General features: G+C 31.4%; 3 protein-coding genes across 4 annotated transcripts; 2 read left to right on the plus strand and 1 right to left on the minus strand.

Annotated features, from left to right (window-relative positions):
* Positions 1-2,930: 2,930 nt before the first annotated feature.
* On the plus strand, positions 2,931-3,795 carry LOC100527356 (uncharacterized). The gene is made up of 2 exons (NM_001251776.2): positions 2,931-3,401; positions 3,484-3,795. Exons 1-2 carry the CDS (start codon positions 2,931-2,933, stop codon positions 3,676-3,678), a joined length of 666 nt encoding a protein of 221 aa, NP_001238705.1. The 3' UTR covers positions 3,679-3,795.
* Positions 3,796-4,363: 568 nt separating this feature from the next.
* Positions 4,364-11,670, minus strand: LOC100818926 (SWR1-complex protein 4). 2 transcript variants are annotated; one of them, XM_006604689.4, is made up of 17 exons: positions 11,422-11,670; positions 11,242-11,328; positions 11,083-11,148; positions 10,645-10,704; positions 10,468-10,524; positions 8,803-8,932; positions 8,602-8,669; positions 8,429-8,521; positions 8,285-8,332; positions 7,283-7,429; positions 6,918-7,028; positions 5,681-5,776; positions 5,432-5,503; positions 5,247-5,283; positions 5,111-5,145; positions 4,934-5,001; positions 4,364-4,700 (listed from the first exon to the last, which is right to left on the minus strand). In XM_006604689.4, the coding sequence occupies exons 1-16, from the start codon at positions 11,530-11,532 to the stop codon at positions 4,942-4,944; spliced, it is 1,278 nt and encodes a 425-aa protein (XP_006604752.1). In that variant the 5' UTR covers positions 11,533-11,670; the 3' UTR covers positions 4,364-4,700; positions 4,934-4,941. The 2 variants fall into 2 exon arrangements, with proteins under 2 accessions (XP_006604752.1, XP_003554562.1); XM_003554514.5 differs by having other exon boundaries at positions 5,247-5,307.
* A 2,096-nt stretch (positions 11,671-13,766) lies between these two features.
* Positions 13,767-19,838, plus strand: LOC100777233 (gibberellin 2-beta-dioxygenase 2). The gene is made up of 3 exons (XM_003553625.4): positions 13,767-14,188; positions 17,994-18,339; positions 19,320-19,838. Exons 1-3 carry the CDS (start codon positions 13,794-13,796, stop codon positions 19,608-19,610), a joined length of 1,032 nt encoding a protein of 343 aa, XP_003553673.1. The 5' UTR covers positions 13,767-13,793; the 3' UTR covers positions 19,611-19,838.
* The last annotated feature ends 1,421 nt before the right edge of the window (positions 19,839-21,259 follow it).

Consider the following 21,259-nt stretch of genomic DNA (forward strand, 5'->3'; position numbering starts at 1 on the left):
TCTATTTTTTTGTTCTTATCTTTATTGTAACAAAAAGATTTATTACTTCCTTTCATCTTTTTTTTTTTTTTACATTTAAAGTTGTCGATAAGAATTAAAAATAATAATTAATGTTCTAATTTTAATGAAAATTGTTAAATAATTAATATTGTACTCATATATCTTATACAGTATTAATTAATTTTTTCCAAAAACACACATTAATTTATGAGTAATGTTATTCTCACAAATCACGATAATTTTTCACAACTCGTGTTTGACTGACTTAGGGCTGTGTCCAGAAAATTTGGGCCTAACGCAAACTTTTTAAAAAGATTAAATATAGTATTAGTAATAAATTTTTATATTTAATATTTTTGTGCTTTAAGTTGTAAAACAAATATAAAAGTTTTAAGAAAAATGGTTACAAAGTAAATAAGGGAAAATGATAAAATAATAGAACCTAAAAATGGAAAGAATTATCTAGCGCAAAATACATGATGATATTATCTAACCAAATAATTTAATATCAATTATCCATTTTGACCATTCACGTTCAGGTCTTAAAAAAATGAGATAGTAAAGAGAATTTAAAGTATAAACATTAAATTTTATAATATACATGTATATAAAATAAAATAACTTTTTTTCTTTCGATTATTAACTACTAATTATTAACATTAAAAATAATTGACCTTTCAATTTTAATAGAAAATCATTTATTACTTACAAATAAATACTATTAATGGCTATTGACTTGCGATGATAATCATAAGTAAAATTGTATAGAATCACGATCAAATTTCACTTAACATATAATATGGTGGCTTTAAAAGCTTAAGTTTGGGATTGATGTGGTGTGAGTTATGTGAATTAGAAAAGGGAAATACTGAAGGTTACAGGATGGTTTTCGTAAAAGCACACCAACCGTTTATTTGTTCAAATTTGTTGTTCTTTTTTTTTAACATTTCAATTGATAGTTGTTTTTGAATAAAGCCTAACCGTTGAAAGTGTAGTTTTGGTGCTATTCGTGCAAGAGATTGTTGTGCGAAATTACAAAGCTCAATGGATATACTACATAGATATTAGTTACTATTTTCCTATCAATAGGCCTTAGTCCTAAGGAATTCAGCTAAAAAAAATCAGAAGGCCAAAGAAAATGTACATTTTAAGTAAAAGAAAATGTAAATATTTTATTGATTTTATACATAAAGATTTTGATAAGAAAATGTACATTTAAAAAAAAACAAAAGATCTAAATTTAAGCAAAAACCATTTGAAAATTACAATTGTATATTAATTATGATATAAAGATTAGAGTAAGGTTAATTATGTTTTTGGTTTTTAAATTTTTTCAAAATTTTGTTTTTAGTCATTGAATAAAAAATTCATTATATACTTAGTTGTTCTTGATGTTTTTGTCAGCGGATAATTTTTTTCCTTTATCATTAAATGTTAGGATGATGATATGTCATTATTTTTAGGTTAAATTATTCATTTGATTCCTATAGTTTTATAATTCTTACTTTTTTAATTCCTATAATTTGAAATTGGTCTTTTTAATCTCTATAGTTTACATTTTAATTCTCTTTTAGTCTCTATAGTTTGGAAAGTGGTTTTTTAGTCCCTATAATTTCATTATTCTTACTTTTTTTAGTCCTATAATTTTCCAATTATAAAGACTAAAAGAGAATTAAAAAACTAAAAAGAACACTTTTAAACTACAGGACTAAAAGAGAATTAAAATATAAATTATAGGGATTAAAAAGATCACTTTTAAACTATAGAGACTAAAAAGATAAGAATCAAAGAGAATAATTTAACCTTATTTTTATTATTATTTAATTATATTTTTTACTACTAATCACTAAAAATTACTTGTCCAATGTGTGTTAGAAGGTTTTTGAAATTTTTTGCTCTTTGAACGGCAAGAAAATAATTCATATTGGCTATTGAACTCGCATTAGAATATTTGTGGATATCTTCGTCATCAAAAATTAAATTCTAATATTTATTATAAACCTCTTGTTGGGGAAAAATTAACAAATGAAAAAAAAAGGAAAATCTACTCATATCTGCATAGAAAAGATGGATGTCGACTTCCTTGCTACCTACTCGCAAGACCTGCTGACGGTGTGCAGGTTGCAGCTGTTAGGTTTCCATCCTTTTTATTATCTGAAAAAATAAAACAAAAGAAAAAGTAAAATAATAGTGGGCAGTTTTTATGAATAATGGGGTGTGAGTTAGTTGAAGAGAAAAGTGATAGTGATAAAAAAAAAATATTTAAAAAGGTAATTGTAAAGGTAAAATAAGAAAACAAATATAGATTAACAAAACATCTTATTCTCTTTATATAGTTATATAACTTGCGTTAAAGTCTGGGTATCGTGAAACCAAACCCAATCATTTAACTACTAGTACCGGTTACCGCACATGAAACCAACAAAATCCAATTGGTGCTACCAGTTACCATATTTGAAAGCAACCAAGAGCATGGTACATAGGTGAGAATAGTGTTTTATTATGAGTGATAAGAAAATTAAATAGTAATTTTTAAATTAAAATAAAAGGTCTATATTTAATTGTTAATATTGAATAGACATGTAGGTTTAATTGTTGTTAATATTAAATGTGCGTGAAAGAGCCAATATTAAATGCACTTAACAATTAAATCTGAATCTTTTATTTTGATCTAAGGCTACTATTTAATCATCTCATCTTTCATAATAAAACATAAAACACTCATTTCACCTTATATGCCCAGTGATTCTATTATGTAATATTTTGAACAATTATTAAACTATTGGTCAAAATAAAGTAGTATATGGGATTGGGCTAGTTAGAAGGAATGCAAAAGCCCAATAGGCCGAACTCGGAGTCAGATTGGCTATTAGCTTTAGGAGGCACTTGTAGTTGTCCTATTTGAGTGTATCTTGACTGCATTTATGGCCATGGCAACTCTAACCCCAATGTGTTGCTCATGTTCAACACCCAGATTCAGTGGTCAACACCATCAGCATGGCTATCAACTAAAACTAAAACCCTCAGTTTTGAATTTCAGACCTCAGAAGCAAAATAGAAGCATCAGAATCCGATCACCCTCTGCCTCCAACCCGAACCAGAATGAGTCTTCTTCTCCCGGATTATACTCTGCCAAGAAATTCGACCTCACCGCATCCAACGTCGACCTCGTTCTCGACGATGTTCGCCCTTACCTCATCGCCGACGGCGGCAACGTGGACGTGGTGTCGGTGGAAGACGGCGTGGTATCTCTCCGTCTCGAAGGAGCATGCGAGAGCTGCCCCAGCTCCACCACCACCATGACCATGGGGATCGAGCGCGTTCTTAAGGAAAAATTCGGAGACGCTGTTAAGGACATACGCCAAGTCTACCTTACCGAACCAAGGGAGACAACGGTTGAGGTTCGTGTTATTTATCTAGATTTCAATTTTAATTCTAATTCGAATATCAGAAATGGAAATGATGGTTGTTAATTTGTTATAGGCGGTGAATAATCATCTTGAGATATTGAGGCCGGCCATTAAGAATTACGGAGGGAGCGTGGAAGTGGTGTCCGTAGAAGGCGGGGAGTGCGAGGTAAAGTATGTTGGACCTGACTCCATTGGATCCGGAATCAAAGCAACCATCAAGGAGAAGTTTCCAGATATTCTCAATGTTACCTTCACCACCACCACTTAGCTCTTTCTCTGTAATTATTCCTTCAAAAGATAAACTTCCTCTGCTGCTAAATGTATTAGTAGTAGATTGTCTCCTTTTTTCGCTTGAATATTACATGCATCAGCTCTGAATGAATTTAAGTATGGAATTGTTATTTCCTTTTAGAGCCTAACACTAGGAATAATTTGAGTCAGCCTTCCTGTGATATCAATTTCCATGGTTGGCTAATTATTGATTGCTGAAAGTTTCATTGGGGTAATGGATGATGCACAGATACTTCAGGGTTTATTAATGCAACTAAACGCAACGTCGAGGCGCTGAGGAGGAATTTCAGTAACCTTCTCCGTTCTCCCATTATATTGGGCTAACCCACTGAAGAAAATACCTACGGATGAAAGTCTTTTGCTAATGTTCTATTGTAATTAAGTTTTCAATAAACTTCTCTGTGACTCTTTTATAAAAACAAAAACTTTTCTATGAACTAAAATTAGCTTATACAGAAAATTATTTCAAATATGGGAAGGAGATATGTTCAATTAGTTACTCGTGGCTTCTTCCTTATGCTCCTGTGCCATTCCACAAATTTACTACAATGACAAATTTGAATAATATTATCTTCGTTTAGTTTGAATGATCATGTTGAATAAAAACATTTTTTTTTTCATTGGGTGTGTGAACGATTAGAAACATTTATGAAGCAGGACACTTGTTCCATCCGCACCCAATTTCTACATCCCGACATAAGCTGTCAAAGGCATCTGGAATTCCCATGTCCAAACTTATATACATGCATATTCAAATAAGATGCCTTTTTTGTACCTGGTCTCCCTACAATTCTACAAAGCATTAACAGCACAAGAAATAAAGTCCAGCTTCTCAGGGCATGGTTAAGATGGCAGATCTCACTCATCTCAGGGATCTCACTTTTCTTTTTACATCGAATAACAAGAGTGGCATTAATCTAAAATTGCAGACCGAAGTAAACCAAATTTCAGTTTGATTGAAAGAATTCTGTGAATTGAAACACCTTTCCCGGTTGCCACCTGATGGATAACATGCAAAGCATCATTCAGTAAATACAATGCATTAACAAGCTTTTTGTGCTAGCTACCTTTACAAGCAACAATCGACGGAACAAGTACCATAAGGATGTTGAAGAACCCAAAGATATCATATTACAGAAGCACACAAATGGTACAGATGGATATTTAATTATTAAAAAAAATGGTACTTAACAAAGTTGTGTGTATCATCTGCGCAAAATTTAAGCTCTCACCTGAGAAACTAAAGATCTGAGGCCTTTAGTTTTCTAGGTCTTTTATGAGCTGATGGAGCTCCAGGTGCCTGTAAAATATAAAATTTTCAAGATACAAATAATGCATTAGAAAATAGTCCAACGGTAAGTGGGAATCGACAATGGAGAAAATATTTAGACAAACACTTTGCAGTGTACCTTGCGCTTTTGGTCCTTTTTGCCAACCCTTTCCACTGAAACCACATTTATATGCATAGTTTTAATAACAAATAAATGAAATTCCCATCACTTACAGAAAACTAGGTAGCAGGTGCAAACATGAGTAATCTATTACCTCCGAAATTCGTTGAATCTGGAACAAATGTTCGGTCCTGATCCCCAACACGATGTAAATGCTGTCAGTAGTTTCCAAATCACAAATTCATGGTTCGGGTAACAGAATGGAATGCTTGGACAATCACAGACAAACAATGAAAGCAATAGAGGGGGTAATACCAAAATAAAAACCAGATTTCTAACCTTTGGTGTTCCAGGTGTTTCACCATATGACCCATCACGAAAAGAGGAACCTTCAGCCTCTTTATATTGCACCTGAAACAAATATATTAACAAGTAATTAAATTAAACAAATTGGGGAAATGCAAGCCAATATTGATGTTGCCACTCCTATGGACATTCTAACTAGTGAAATCCTCAAAATCTGGTCAAAATACAAATTAATTAATAGCATTCCCACTGGCAAGTATATTCCTCTCAACCCTTGTATACCTGCTTCTGGAGATTAAGCCAAGTTAGTATTTCTTTTCTTAATTCAAGATGCTCTGCACAAACAGCTTTCGTTGGAACCCTTGGCTTCAAATTGACCTGCAATCACAGTAAAACCAAATTAGAAAGGATGCATAACAGAGTCAATATTGTTTTTGTGTGATTGGGCAACGCTCATGAATCCATAGATATGCTATAATTCAATACATAATAAATATTTCTGCTCAGATAATATATATATATATATATATATATATATATATATATTGTTGGAGAATTTAAAGCAAGCTGATTTTAACCTTAAATAAGCTCAAGTATATTTATTTGTTAATGTAAAATATGATAAGGCTAGTTAATCAGACACAAGCTGAGAGCCTGAGCCTAAATAGCTCTCTGAAACTGAAAGTACGCAGCTCATTTACGGCCCTACTCACAAAACCAAACATCAATTTAATAGTTCAATAAGGCGTTCAAAATCATCAGCCCTCCCAAAATGAAGAATGTAAGGGTTTTATACATGGGCTCTACTAAATACTACCTTTAGTCTTTTATATATAGGGCCCCTTTAACCATTTCACAAGAATTAAGAAATTTAGTTAGTGATATTGAATTTGTCAAAATTTGTATTATTTTCCCATAATTACCCTTAAAATTACAGGGATCCTACTCTCTTAATCTATTTCTACCTAACTGATTAACGTATTTCCACTTAAGTAGTGACTTTTTGCATTCTATACAAAGGCAAGGTGAACGAAAGAGGCAGTTCTGACTAGTGATCTTCCCCTATCTTCAGGAGAGAGTCCAATAAATTAACTTACAGCATTTATTATTTATTGACTAGGAAAAACTGTTGAGTAATTAAGGACATATCTTTGTAAAGAAAAATAATGCAGTAAATAATTTGAAAGAGGTCTTACAAAAAGGACCAAAGCATCCTAAAAGGTTCCTTGAGAAAAGCAGAGGGAGTACTAATCAGCTCCCAAAGGAGGGTACTTGTTAAGGAATTAAAACATGTGAAGTATTAAATGAAAAGTACCATTAATACATTGGAAACTTAAGAGAGTTTATTTTTCATTTAATATTTTCCACTTTTTCATCCTTAACAAGTGCCTCACTCATTAACATTTGCCTTTAAATGTTGTTAAAAATACAGATCAGTGAATACTAAATGACTGCACCAGCAACAAAAACAAATGAAATATCTAAACTGCATTAAAAGTTCAAGGGAATAAAGACAAACCCCAAGATCTTGCAAAGTTTGTTCAACCCGTTTGATAGTCCGAAGTCCAGCAGATGCGTTCGCAGCTTGCACCATTTGCTCAAGTGCATATGTTCTCAAATATACACGAAGCTGAAATATTTCTCACTATCAGACTATGCTCAGATGTATAATTAAAAAATTGTTGAAATGGTCTCAAAAAAAATAATCATTTGAAATATTATGATCAATGCAAGATCAAATTTTTAAACATCAGTATCTGTGTGTTAACCTTCCCTATGGGCAGGGCAGAGAATGAGGTTTGGGAATTGAGAGGTGTAAAGAACAAAAGTGTCAATGAAGAAAAGGCACAGGATTCATCACTGGAAACCTTCCGTATAACTTACCATACGAAGAGAAGCTAGAGTAGATGCATTATCTGGAACAGCCATTGGAATTTGCACATTTGATGGAGATATGGTTTCACCAGGGACAGCCCTCTCTGTAGCTTCTGCACCAGCATTAGAAGCAACCAACTGAGACTGTTCAGCAACCTAAAACACAAAATCAAACACGGATGTTATCAGGTGAAGACCTCAGTCAATTTCTAGTGTATACCATGAGCAAAAAAAGAGAGAAGTCTATCCCACATCCCTTATGCCATATATTCCATGACCTAGACAACTACTCTCCATTGGCACCCGATTGTGGATGACTTATGGGGACATGCTCTGTATCCCCAAAGGCATCATTCAGTATATGGTTTTTAATATAAGACAGCATGGGTGATGATATTTTGAATCCAATTCCATTAATAGCAACAATCAAAAATCCTGATGACCTGCATAAAATAATTTGCTCGGGGACCCAAAGAAAGCCCCTATAAATGAATTGGGTCATGACCAGAGGCAGAGCTTAGTCCACAATTGATACTAAAGATGGAGGTAACAATTAGCAACTAGGTCAATCCATATGATGCCCCGAATAGCATGATATCACAATGACAGGCACACAGGTGCTTGTGGAGCTTAAAGTGAATATGTTTAATATATTCCATAAGTTTTGCTCCCCCAAATTGCTAATTGAGAACTGGGAACAAACAATTCAGTGACACCCTTCCAACATGTATTTTACAGTCAGTAAAAATGCGAATTAACAAAGTTATGAGTTATGACTACATAGCTCTAATTACCTTCCAGCTCAAATAAAAAGATACATGGCATGAAAATTTTGTGTGATACATAAATACAATTCTATAATAGTTTAAGGTAGTGAGTGGGAAGGAATCTAGAATCACAAGTAAACAAGAAAAAGAATTAGATCATCTGAAACTTAATTTTAATTCATGAAAACAATTCCTCCCCTCCACAAGTAATGGCATTATAGAAAAGCAATCTTAAAAAAATTACCTTGGGAGGTAGGCGTTTTTCCGCTATTTTTTTTGCTTCAACAAGAACCTGCATAAAATAACAGAAGGTAGCTATACCTTATTTTCTATGAAAATGCACAGATTGCAGAAACTACTAATTTTAATATAAAAAACCGGTCCAAACCTCTTCATCTCTTCGTTCTTGTTGCCTTGTTTGAGAGAGGACCATGGACAGTGCTCGTTTTCGTTCCATTTCTTGTGCAAAATTATATGTTTCCTACAATGGGACAAAGGACAAGTTACTACTAGGACCATTTGGCATTGTCCTGAGGAATATCCAAGCTTTTTTTACGGCACCTTAACAATAGGATGTGCTGCGACATCCCCAGAAGATGGAGCCCTAGCAATCAATATAGCCCGGGAAACTACATGACAAGCCATGAGAATAAAAAATCATGTTAAATATATTCTCCATAAAATCAAACTGAAGTATGAATAAAAGAAAATGTGCATTGTGCAATATATAATAAATTAATAATTTATTGAACAAATACATACCACTATAATATCTATCCTTTAATTCCTCTACAGTCCGAGAGGATGGAAACCTATCAGCTATTACAATAAATCGGAGATCAAATCTCTCACATAAGTCAAATAGTTGATCCGTCTCCTCTTTGGTCCACATCTACATATATAAAGCATAATGGAATAGAGCAATGCACTTAAAACTTGATAAAGATACATGTAAAAATACTGATAGAATGTCAAATGTCTCAACTTTCAATTGTGAAAAGCACACAGAATCACAGTTGCAGTTAAGGGTGAGTAGTTTTACACAATGAAAAGTACAGTTTAGTGTAGTGAACAAGAGAAACAGATGCAAATTTAAGCAAGGTTCACACATGCGGATCCTTCCAAATTGATCACAAATTTGTCCATTTGTTTATAGCTATACCGATAATATTTTCCTGTTCTTGGAACCAATCATCATGATAAAGTGTAAGGAAAAGGGCATGATCCCATATACCCATCCATATGGTTGCCTGTTTGATTCAAAATACAGGTTCTTTTTAACAAGAAAACCTCAAGGTAACAATTCAGAATGTGACCCAACTCTTACTGTTGTAACCCAATTCAAAAGCTTTAAAAACAATCCAAAATTTTACTATGATCATTCTACCAAAACCGCCAACTACATCACAAACAGCATTAGTTATCCATCTGGGAGGTAATAAATTTTCCTAAGCCACCCACATTAATGTATACATAAGCTCAAGTAAGAGCAGGCTCCAAACAAATTTTGTCACATCAAACCAAAAGGTATCCCTCACAAGAGACAATCTCAGCAAAAGTAAATTGAATACTTGGTCAAGAGTCCAAGACTCAATCACTGAAACTAAATTAAGCTGTGATTGTGATTATTATGACAATATGACTCTGATGATATGATCAAGTTTATAGAATCTTGCTGTTGTCATCCATACAAAACTTGGGGTTCAAGGATTTAAAATGGAAACCAAGGAACAGAGATGTGTGGTTGCATTATTGAATAGAGAGAGAAAAAGAACTATAACCTCCCCCAACAAAGCAAGTGCTCCACAGAGAAAACTATCCCTGCCAAAGCTAGAAGCCAAAAGGAATCCTGAATACATGAAGATCACTCCTCCCCTATAAGGCTATAACTATCCACACTATCGGAATATCCCACAAGCCAAAACAGAAACCAAAACAAACCGGCCTACATGTATTCTGTTTTTGTTTTTCTTTATTGTTTCTCCTAGAGTAAATCTCCAGGTCTTATGCTCATTTGCTTGGCTGACCATTAATAGTTCTCAATCAATCCATCAATTCTTTTAGACAAAATCTCTTTTAAATTAGTGACGGAAGAAAACCTCTCATGGATGTAACAGGGTAACTTGTGTTGTCATTAGACCACACAAGAATAACAAGATATCCTCTTCCAGAAAAAAGAAATGGCTTTCAATACTATGATTTATAAGCTCCAACATAAGTAACAAGCAATTTAACACTTCTAATGGTCCATACACAAAAATACCTTTCAATACTACTCGTGCACTAGAAGCCAATGGAGACCCCAAAATCACAACTTGATACAGTGAATAAAATACGGTTTGGGTAGCACAGAAAATGGCAACATTATGGTATGAGCACAAAATTGAATAAGTTCCATAAAATTGTACAGTTAGACATGGTACTCACAGGATCTGTCAAATACTTGTCATACTCCTCATCTGTGTATTTGATAACATCAACGGACTGCAACACACCATGTAAACCAACATTCAATCATACAAAAAGATGATGCTAACTAAATTCATATTAAAAAATAAAGCAATGCAGAGCATGCATGAAGACAAAAAGTACACTCGCATTTACCTTGTTATACTTGGCAAAAGAATAGTCCCCTGTGGGAGGAACACCATTAACGACTCGTACCTGAATTGCAAGAGACAAATAACCATTACTCGCATGCTCATAATCACATATAAGGTTAAACTATTCATTTGGTCTCTTTATTTGTCTCAAATTTAAGTTTTAGTCCCTATATTAGAAAACAATAAGTTTAGTCCCTAGACAAACTTTTGCAGCAGTTTTCACCACCAGAAAGTTTCACCGTGGTTGTATACCTCCAGAAAATTATCTCCGGCGTTAATGCCAAGGAACAAAGCTTAATTTTTATGCATGTGTATGCACTAAAACTTACAATTTTTCTCATACAGTGACTAAAACTTAAAATGGGAAGAACTATAGAGACAAAATGGATAGTTTAACCCACAGAGAATGTTTTAAAAATATCCTGAGACTGATACTGACCCAATGGTAAAGATGAAGATTATCTTTACGAGCAGAACTGGTGAAAGGAAGCCACTGCCAAGTGATCTGAAAAAGGAAGAAAAAGGTGAAATTACTCATTAACTTAAATCACCAGAGTAATTGAGTATTCCCAAAACAAAAACAAAAGAAGAAACAAACCTTTTCCAGAGGAGGAGGCTTTTTCTTCAACTGAGAGGCTTCAGTTGCAGGCATGAGAGGGGCCAATCCACCCGTAAGCGCATACACCTACAAATTCAATTGAATTGAATTGAATTCAGTAACCACAAACAAAATCTTGAATGTGACATTGTTATTGTTGAAATTGATAAAGATAGGTACCTCGCGTGAAATGCCATCTGGTTTTCTTTGAGACTCTTTGGGAGGACGAGACTTCTTCTCGAGAGTTGGGAATGAGTTTTTGGGCAATCCCAGGATATCCTTCGCGTCCATAATTCACAATCATAGACACAACGTTAAGGTCTATTTAGGGTTTCAGGATCAACTTCGGATTTGGGGGAATTAAACAGGTTCGTTCTTCCTGTTCCAGTTTTCCCTCTCACTTTTCTCTACTGCGGATATTAAAATTTAGAATAGCCGATGCAACGACGTCGTATTAGCTTCTTGTTCACAACTCTTCTTCTTTTAATTCTGATTTCTGTAATTTTCTATGTTTCTTTTTTAATTCTGATTTCTGTAATTTTTTATGTTTAATTTCTATAAATTTATGTTTTTTCAATTTTGAATCCAATAATTCTTTTTTGTTCACTTTTATTTGATGTAAGTTTGTTTTTGTATTTTAATTCCTTTAAAATTGCATTTTTTTTCATTCTTAGTCATTGTAAGTTATAAACATTAAAATTAAAAAAAATACAAACTCAAAGGAACTAAGAAAAAATTATAAAAATTAAAAATAAAAGAAAATACAAATTTACATAAACTAAAAATAAATAATAATACCAAAATTGTAAAACGCAAATTTACAAGCACAAAAACATAAAATAATAACATATTTTGTGAACATTGAATTTAAATTTTTTCTCGCATTTAAAACTTCTTTCCTCTCTCTCTGATAATAATGTATTTTGTGGAAATCAAACTTTAATATTTACTCAAAAATTTAATTTAATGTACACTTCAGCTAATTGAGTCTCAACAACTCATTATAGCAACGTACATTCCATTTTTGAGTGGATAAGGATAGATATAAGGAGGGGGAAAAGCAAAAGTGATAAATATTACAAGTGATATGATAAAAAAAACAGAATAAATAAAAAAAATAAGACAAGAAAAAATAGATGTATACATATAAAAGTATTAATATTTAGACACCCACAAATTGTAAACACCATGTCAATTACCCTTCTCATTTATCTCTATCTTTCTCTTTTTGTCATATTAAACATTTATTTCTCATTTTTTTTTCTCTCAAGGTGTAAACATTCAAAGGAGTGTCTCATTTTTTATTTCTCTCAGCGTGTAGACGTTCAAAGGTCCAAATGCAGTGGGCATGTGAATCATATATATTTGCTGAGCAGCAAAAGTGTATACAACATATGCACGAAAAAGGAAAATGTTTTTTTTTTCCCATAAAAAGGTGGAACAAGTTTTATTATTTCTTTTCATTTTGAAAAGTATATATATATATATATATATATATATATATATATATATATATATATACGGAAAAGATAAAAAAAGTAAATAATAGATAAATTATGTTAAACACTAATAATATAAAATAATTTTATATTATAATAAATTTATTAACTTTTAATGTAATTACTTTCAAGTTTTAACTTGATTTATATTTATTTATCGGCATAATGATTTCTTATCAATTGATATTATAAGATTTTTCATACTAATAGAGTAATAGCACACCGCCAATATAGATACTTAAATTATTTGATGCTTAAATTATGAAATTCATTCTAAATATAGAGATGAAAATTAAATTACACAAGTACGAGTTATATTTTTTTACTGCACTAATGTAACTTATATATATATATATATATATATATATATCATCTCACCGTTGATAGAATATATATTCTATCCATATGCATCCCTAATTGTATTTATAACATATAGACAAAAAATCAAGATGTCTATGAAAAACAAAACAAGACTGAAACTTTATCAACATTTCCCTTTCAATATGATCCGTCTTTATTTCGAATAATGCAAAAGCAGCCGGTTGTTTGCTTACCTTACGTTAATTCTTCTACTGTTTGTTTTTAATCTGATCAGCTGGCTTTCTTTTTCCTTTTTTTTTCTTGGTCTCGCTTTTGTTCTTTCTTCCATTACTGTTTGTGTATTAGTAAATTGAATTTTCAAGTGTACGCATAATGTGGACATTGTCAAACAGGATAGAACTTTCAATTCCTTCCTCTTTCAAGTTCCCCACTGGTCCGTCTTATCTACAAAGTCCATCCTCCTTAAATTAATAAACATACTACAAAAGTTAATTACTTTTTCTTAGTACACAGTTGTTCACCGTACCCCATTTTAATTGTAAAATTTACAATTGAATTAATTTTAATCATAACATCGTACGTCTCTCCCTCTTCCAGCCCTTGAATATATATACATGCTATATGATACCACCTTTCTCTGACCAAGTCATACTCTATACCCTCCATAGCTAGGTGTTCTGTGTGTCAATCAAACCAGATATTTCTTTGTTTTATCAATATATATATATAGCAATGGTTGTGCCTTCTCCTTCTCCAACTTCTATCAAGACAAGTTACAAGAAAAAGAAGACGATAATAAAAATTCCAACGATAGACCTATCCATGGAAAGGACAGAGTTGTCGGAAACAGTGGTGAAAGCCTGCGAGGAATACGGCTTCTTCAAGGTTGTTAACCACAATGTTCCGAAGGAGGTTATTGCAAGAATGGAAGAAGAGGGTGCAGAGTTTTTTGGCAAAGCCACCTACGAGAAGCGTGGAGCTGGCCCAGCAAGTCCTTTCGGTTATGGCTTCAGCAATATCGGGCCCAACGGAGATATGGGTGACCTAGAGTATCTTCTGCTTCATGCTAACCCTCTTTCCGTCTCTGAGAGATCCAAAACCATCGCTAATGACTCCACCAAGTTCAGGTACCACTACTTCATTATCATCATTTGTTGATTTTTCTCGCCAACAATATTTACCTGTAGTACTAATCCTAGGTTTCTTTTTCTTTCCTAGATTATGGGTGAAAACGACATTAACGAAATAAAGTGAAAATGTTTTCTTTATTTAAACACCATGGTTGGTACAACAAAAAGCTGTCGTTTCCTTTTCCTTTATGTGTTTTTTTAGTTTTTTTTTTTATGTAATCACCACCGTAATTAAAGTCTTTTAACTCTAGATATTTTGCGCTGATTATGAGCTTTGACTTAAAGTTTAATTATACTTAAAATTTATAGTTTTTTTCAAAAATGTATTGTGTAGTATTTTTTTTAGTTTATGTATAAAAAACAAATATAGATAATTATATAACAATACTATCATTTTTCAACATTCAAATATCAAACTATTAATGAATATAATATTAGTACTCACTATTATTTAGCAAGTTAGAATAATTTTTTTAGTTTGTTTTTATTTTATTTTAATATATTGGTTATCAAAGGCTGATATGCAGTCTAATTTCATATAACTATCGCTTGAATTACTTTCATACATTTTATCTTATAAATTTTTATTTATTTATTATAACATACTGAAAAAATTGTTTAATTTTTCACTATAAAAACTTACATTATCAATTAATCATAAATGATGATAAATGACTGACTATGTTTTTTTAGGGTAAATTTGATTTGAAGGAAAGACAGGAGAAGAGAAAGAAAATAAGAGAAAGTTTAAAATCAGATCCTCCATTCCTTGTTTCCTATTTTGGAACTGTTTCAAGTAAGATAGAAGGGTGAAAAAAATAAGTGGGACCCTATATTTCTACAATATTTCCATTTTGGGAAGGAAAGATAAAATAAATTTGATTTTATATATGTAACTTAAATACCAAATGACATTTATTTTTACATTTTATATACATATTTTCTATCTTTCTATTTTTTATACAACCAATCAAGAGAAAAAAAAGTTTTATCTTTCTTTATTTTCATTTTCTCTCTTGCTAAGAAACAACCTAAAAATCAGCTCACATACTTTTTTTTCCTTTTCTTTTTCTTTCACTTTTTTTCTCCTAAATCAAACCAAGCATGAAAGTACGTAATTACAATAAAATTGAATAAACTTATCATATATAATATATTAAAAGTTTAATAATTATGCACACTTAGTTTAAAAACTTTAACAACATCAACTAATAAAATATCACCAATGACATACTTTTAAGTTAATCAGCGAAAGTCTACTTTCCATATACTGTTCATATTTATTTTTCTCATTTGTAAATGGATAAAAGTGTAAAAACCTTTTACATGTTTTATACTGTAATTACATTTAAATTAAATTCCTAAAAATAAGAAACGTACAAGTAATTAGTTGTATATAAACGAACGTAAAGGAGGAAAGTCAGGGAACAAGTCAACAAGGCCTTCTGTCTTTGTTTCTTAATTAACTGCCTAGCAGAGTAGCACCTTCAATATTGGTCTGTGGCTATAACTTGTTTGACCTATATGTGATATCGATGTCTAACTTATTGGATACAGGCGTTTAATATAATTAAAGTTGAATTATTTAGATATTATTTAAGTTTGATCCTTATTATAAATGTTTTTAATTAAATTTTACTTATTTTTTAACTAAATTCTAAATTAATTAAGATTTTTTCTGATAAATTGGAGAATTAAGAAAAAAAATTGTGATGTGTTTCTTGTTCTTGTATGTCATAATGAAAGAAGTTCTTTGCCAAAACCAGGCCATCTATAGCATATATATGGTATCCTAATCAAGGATAAGCATGCAAGCTACCTTTTGTTAATCAATATGAACCGTTTATGTAGTTGATTTCACGTGTTTGTTTCGTATGCATGATTAAGACTTATATGTGCACCTGTGAATAAATTGGATCAGGGTTTTCACTGCAACTGGATCCATCCATCGATCTGTGTTTATATCCATGATAGTCACGGTGAATTAATATTCTATTTACATAATAGTTTAAGGATTTAATTTTCATATATAGTAAAAAAAAACATATAACAATATCAACTAATTAAAAACTATCTTAAATATATTTTTTAGATTTATTATTACAACAGTGATCACTATACATAACAATATACATCTTATATATGATAGTATAAAAAACTTTACATCATTAATGTATTTTAATTAAATACATAATTTTATAAATCATGCACTTTTGTTTAACATTGGAAGGATTCAATTACTTTATAGCATTAAAATATGACCAAAAATATTTATCTTATTATAGTCTTATACAATTTAGCTGACTTTTGAAAAAATGAGCTGACTTTCTTTATGAATTTTCTATCAATTTAATAATAATATTAGAATTGCAAAAATGCGACGCAGCACGTGTACCGTCAAACAAATGGGCTACACCAACCAACATTTTAGGTGTGGATCTGATATCCAATTTTAAACAAATAAGACTATTAACGAAAAGACAAAAAAAATGAAAAGACAAAGATACACAAAAATAAACGAAATGATTCTAACAAACCATTTATATATATATATATATATATATATATATATATATATATATATATATATATATATATATATTTGTCACATTTATTCATTTAAAATAAAAATTCTGTTAAAAGAATAAAAAGTCTGTTTTTCGTATTTTATCATTTTTTAAATAATGTAAAATTAATACAATAAAATTACAGTAAAAATAATCTATTAAATTTAATTGAAAAAATCCCCCTAATCTATAATTTTCGAATAAACAATAATATTTTAATACGAGCATATCATAATTTAGAACAAACATTTTTTTGCCTTTATGTATAAATATCTAGCTTAAATATGCTTTTAATCCAGCAAATTTTTTTTTGTCCTTATATGTTTATTTTTAATGTTAATTCTTGTAAGTTGATTTTTTTTTTTTAATTTTGATCTTGGTAATGAACAAAATATCTTACCGATATCAAACTTAAAAAAGTACAAACTTATATGAATCAAAAAATTAAAAAAATGTTAATCTATAAAGACCAAAAGCATATTTAAATCAAAATATTTTAATATTTGTCAGCGATTAACCTAAATTATTGATTATATTTTACCTACATTAATTTTATAACCGCTCACTAGCAACATTTTAGTTCTTTATATTCATTTGCTTAGGTAGATTTGATTTCAAATATGTATTTTTTGTATTACAAACAGATAATGTGTTGTATTTACCAATTTAGACTAATTGAAAGTATAAGTAATAATTTAAACTATATATAATTTGGCAGCCTAACCTGCTACAAGTTAACTCGCATTGGGCTAATTAAAAATGGAGCTGATATTTTTTTGATTAGATGGATCTTACTTTCCTACTCAGGCTGGGCCCATTGGCCCAAAACATAAACTGATAAAAAGCAAAGTAAAATGTACTAGAATCATGTTACACCTTGGGTTTTAGCATAAGCCGACAGTGACTGAGTTATGGACATTGCCCCCAGTGTCACAGTTCATGAACCTTCGTTAGAAAGGACAGCAAATTCAGGTTATTTGTGCTGGCATAATTTGCATTGGTTTCTCTTTGTACAATCTTGTGAGCGTGCCCACGCGTGACCAAATGTCCTTTTGTTTCCTGAAAATAGACCAAATCTTAGATGACTGAAGTCATGAAGAAGTTAGTAACTGACAAAACCCAAAGAATAACAAAATATCTGTTAGACTTTTCTTCGGCTTTTATTTTGTGGTAATAACAAATTGTATGTTAGTATTTACTATAGTATTCATAATCCCTCTATTTGTTTTTGGTAGTTGTGTTGTGAATGATTATGTAGAAGCAGTAAAAGAAGTAACGTGCGAGATTTTAGATCTGGTGGTTGAGGGATTAGGGGTCCCAGACAAGTTCGCACTAAGCAGGCTCATTAGAGATGTGAATAGTGATTCAGTTCTGAGGATCAATCACTACCCTCCATTGAACCAGAAGGTGAAGGGCAACAAGAATAGCATTGGTTTTGGGGCGCATTCTGACCCTCAGATCTTGACCATCATGCGGTCCAATGACGTGGGTGGGCTTCAAATTTACACCCGTGATGGGTTGTGGATTCCTGTCCCTCCTGACCCCAATCAATTCTTTGTCATGGTGGGTGATGTCTTCCAGGTTGGTCCCTTAATCAAACTCTATATCATAGCCACGATCAAGGTTTTCCAAAGTACAATTTTACATTCATCACATTCACATTTGTAAGGGAAAAAAACTAAAACGCTCATCAATTTTGGGTGTATTGAAGCATAGGAATAGAAATGAAAAATAAAATAAAATTATAAACTAGTTGAAAATTTATAAACTAGCTTAAATTTACAAGTTATAAGTTAAGAGTAAAAAAAAACTTTAAACTTATAAATCAGCTTGTTAGCTACTAAATTGATTGAGTGACTTATCAAATGCACTCTAAAGAAAGAAAGCCCTATACATTATAAGTGATGTCACGAGAAAGGGATTGAAGAATAAAAAGAAAATAGGTGAAAATGAGAGAGCTATAATTAAAAAGAAAGAGAAACTGAATGTATGTTTTAAATGTAGTTTATTGGAAATCAACTTATTCAAGAAACTGAATGTATGTTTTAAACGTAATTCATTGGAAATCAAGTGATTTGATATAAGTGATTAATATGTTAAAGATAAAGTCGGATCATTCAAATATTATTTGAGATTGATCATCGGTAAAAATAGTTTTTGATTATGTTTTATTTAACTTCTGATTAAACTTCAGTCAAAATCTATTTCTCCTGTTAAATTGAATGATTAAGAGGACAAACAAAATACAATTTCTTAGATATCGTATTATTCTACTATCAAACTTAGAGTTTCACATTCTTAATTTGCATCCATGTTTAATGTCAATCTTTATTATGTAAACTACCAAAGTGAAACTTTAATTTTTATCAAACAACAATACTAAAAACATATAAGAAACTACATTTAAATTTTATCTTTGTAACAATACTAAAAACATATAAGAAACTACATTTAAATTTTATCTTTGTAATAATCTCATTTCTAAATATATGGCAAAGTATTAGCTTGCAAAACATATACTGATAAATTTACATTTTTAATTTATGTTGACATGAATGAAGGTTTTGACAAATGGAAAGTTCATGAGTGTGAGGCACAGGGCATTAACCAACACATTGAAGGCAAGGATGTCAATGATGTACTTTGCAGCACCACCACTTGATTGGTGGATCACTCCGCTACCCAAGATGGTGTCACCACCACAAAATCCAAGTCTATATAAGCCCTTCACATGGGCCCAGTACAAGAAAGCAACATATTCCTTACGCCTCGGAGATTCTCGACTTGATCTCTTCAAGGCCCAGCTAGATACCCATCATGTATCTGCCTCTCCATCACAAATTCAATGTTAGTATGTACTATGTTATTGCCCTACATAATTAGTCAGGACACGGGAGGAGTAAGAATTGGGTAGTTATTTCTTCTTTTTTCTCAAGTCCTTTTTAGTTTGGAACATTTTTATATTCTTTAAAAAGCTGAAGTTAGGGATTTGTTTTATTTACAATTTAAAAATGTCCATTGAAGTGGTACTGTTGTGAAAAATATGACACCACTGTGAAGTCCAATTTTAATTCACGGGAATTCTGATATGATGACAATCTTCATACTATTTGAATTTCCAATGTAAAACATTATTCTATTATTATAAAAAAGGACTTTATTAGTAATTAAAAATTTCTATATTCAAAAGATAGGATATTTATGCTGATGATTTTGAACATAAGGAACCTAGCTTAGCAGTTCCTTCAGAAACTGATAATTTAGGTTTTCTATATTTTTTTAAAATTACATTTTTATTTGCTATTTCAAGAATGAAGATAAACCTAGGTTAGAAGTTCCTTGTGGAACAGTAAAAATAGGTTTTTTGGGGAAAAAAAAATTATACTTTGGATGGAAGAATCACTAGCTTCTTTCTTTTTTTTTTTTTTTCTTTTTTTTGTTTTTAAAAAAAAGTCTAATTCCTATCATTTACAAAACTAGTACCTCATATAGAGGTGAAGGATAATTGCCCGAAATCAAATCAGAGCCAAATTTAATTAAATCCTAAATCCCGATTTAAATTATTCTCAAACCCATCCATCCGCAAATTATATTATTTATCAACACAGTGCACACAGACACACAAAAAAAATCTATATCAGATCCTCTACATTTATTAGTTGTTCTATAAGGTTAAGGTTGTTAAAATACTTGTTTCAGAAGATCCAGTCATGCCACTGCAGCCACTGATGCATGTGTTCTATAAAGAAGAAGAAAATAGGTCATGCCACTGCATGCATCTCACAGACCAAAATCTCCTCAATAAGAAAATGTCATGTCGATTAAAAAAAAAAAAAGATGCAACTTACTTAACAATTAACAACAGGTTTTATGACGATTAACGGTGTTATGTTCCTTGGTGTACGACCTTGAGTTGGACCAAATAGATTAGAGTGTGTAGATCTGGGCCTATTTGTAAGATCTGCAGCAATTACTATTAATCGGGATTTTGGGTCAGCTGTGCTGTGACCATGCATGGGACAGAAAAATAAAAGAAAGTTGACTGTCCAGTTACATGTGAACATCTCAAAACGAAGAACTAAAAAGTTTTAGTTTCAAAGGTTGCTGCTGTTAGTGCCTCAGCTCCAACAACAAAGTCATCCAATTTGAATCATATTATACTGAATATCTCCTAGTCTTAATTCATTAATGTCAAACCTCTGTCACGTTTTCGTTCTTCTCTTCTAGATAACACAAGTGTAAAAGACCGTGACTTGCAAGCCACTCCCAGAAAACTAGTTTCCAGATTAATTTTCCATTCGCAATAATAATCAAACCCAACTTTTCATCTCTCAGAATTAGCAAAACTTATATATCGTGTAGTAGGCTCCATTAGCATTCTTCTAGAATCATGAACTCATCTCTCTCTTTCACATTTTGTAGCGTAAAATTTATGATAAAAATTAGGAAAAATGCTAAACTACACGAGCATGAAACTGCAACAGAGATAAATCGATTTTCA

This window comes from Glycine max, chromosome 19, assembly GCF_000004515.6.
Source record: "Glycine max cultivar Williams 82 chromosome 19, Glycine_max_v4.0, whole genome shotgun sequence".
NCBI lineage: Eukaryota > Viridiplantae > Streptophyta > Magnoliopsida > Fabales > Fabaceae > Glycine > Glycine max.